At 45.9% G+C, this 1,208-nt stretch overlaps 1 protein-coding gene across 1 annotated transcript; it reads left to right on the top strand.

Moving 5' to 3' along the window:
• Nucleotides 1-69: 69 nt before the first annotated feature.
• On the top strand, nucleotides 70-920 carry LY79DRAFT_574297 (uncharacterized protein). The gene is made up of 2 exons (XM_060559573.1): nucleotides 70-571; nucleotides 629-920. The coding sequence occupies exons 1-2, from the start codon at nucleotides 127-129 to the stop codon at nucleotides 733-735; spliced, it is 552 nt and encodes a 183-aa protein (XP_060406628.1). The 5' UTR covers nucleotides 70-126; the 3' UTR covers nucleotides 736-920.
• Nucleotides 921-1,208: the final 288 nt, after the last annotated feature.

Genomic DNA, 1,208 nt, shown 5'->3' on the forward strand with positions numbered 1-1,208 from the left:
GCGCTTATGTGTTTACTCACTTCTGCAACTGGCCGAGCTGTAGCTAAGTGGCTAGGACACAGCTCTGCGAAAATGACAACATCCACCAACCGAACCGAGACATTCCAAAGTTGTCTATCTTGACACATGGAGCCAGTACTATCAGATCATGTTTTTCGACTCATAGTGATGTGTATTGTGCTTGCTCAGTTGATGATGAGCTGGGACACATACCAGGAAAGGACCCTACAGTCGAATATAAATATGCCTGTCTTCCTCTTAGGACCATCTGTCTTTTCCAACCAGCCTGCATCCGCATCTTCACCATCTCATTCAACAAACAGCCCCCTAAAGACACCAATAACTCCCCTCTTCAAAATGCTCATCTTTAACATCTTCACCACCGTCATCACGGGCTGCGCTATCATGGGCTCTACCGCCTCTGCCGCCGACTTCAAGATCAAGAAGAGCGGCAAATCCGACTGCTCCAGCCAAGAAGGCCCGGCGCGCGAGGTAAACAGGGGCACCTGCAACCCGCTGTACAGTACCGACCACGGCATGAGGGTTCTCGAGCACAACACCGCTTGCAAGAGTAAATACTCCCCGCAATGATCCTCTTGTGGAGTCATGGCTAACTTGGCCCGAACAGTTCGATGCTACCCGGGCGGAAACTGCGACGGCAACGTGGTTAGCGCCTTCAGCTCCCACCAGTGCCACTCGCTGAAGGGATGCTGGTCCTTCAGAGTTGAGTGCTAGAGCACACACTCACAAACAAGGCAAGCTGGTCGATTGTGTGACGGCCGGCATCGACGATCAGGGGTGAAAGCTTCAGGACGGGGGTGCGGTTTTTGATTCATCTGTCACTCTTTTAAGATTTATAAGCATTTGGATAGCCGACCAGATACATTCATTTAATATATGGTATCAATACATGAACATAATAAGTCAAAGTACCCACTTACTAACTACCCCCCTATTCCGACCACATGAATCATAATGCTATTACAACAACCACCACTTTATTAATTAACTATTAACTACCTCTTAAAGCCACAATAATGCAACTTTTAGCCTCACTAGGTAATTCTAATGCACTAGATTTATCTAGCTTACTTTTAGTATTACTAGCCTTAACCTAGGCTTACTACACCTCTTTAATAGTTATAAACTTTATGTTTAGATCTAGGGTAATAGCCTTCCTTTTTTTAGTAGTACTATTATTAACTTTG

Source organism: Colletotrichum navitas (assembly GCF_030913465.1).
Source record: "Colletotrichum navitas strain CBS 125086 chromosome Unknown LY79scaffold_355, whole genome shotgun sequence".
Lineage (NCBI taxonomy): Eukaryota > Fungi > Ascomycota > Sordariomycetes > Glomerellales > Glomerellaceae > Colletotrichum > Colletotrichum navitas.

Bases quoted from the DNA above. Each gene is read 5' to 3' on its own strand.
- LY79DRAFT_574297 (XM_060559573.1), top strand. From the start codon at position 127: ATGGAGCCAGTACTATCAGATCATGTTTTTCGACTCATAGTGATGTGT. The intron at 572-628 runs GTAAATACTCCC...TGGCCCGAACAG, and splicing joins GCACAACACCGCTTGCAAGA to TTCGATGCTACCCGGGCGGA.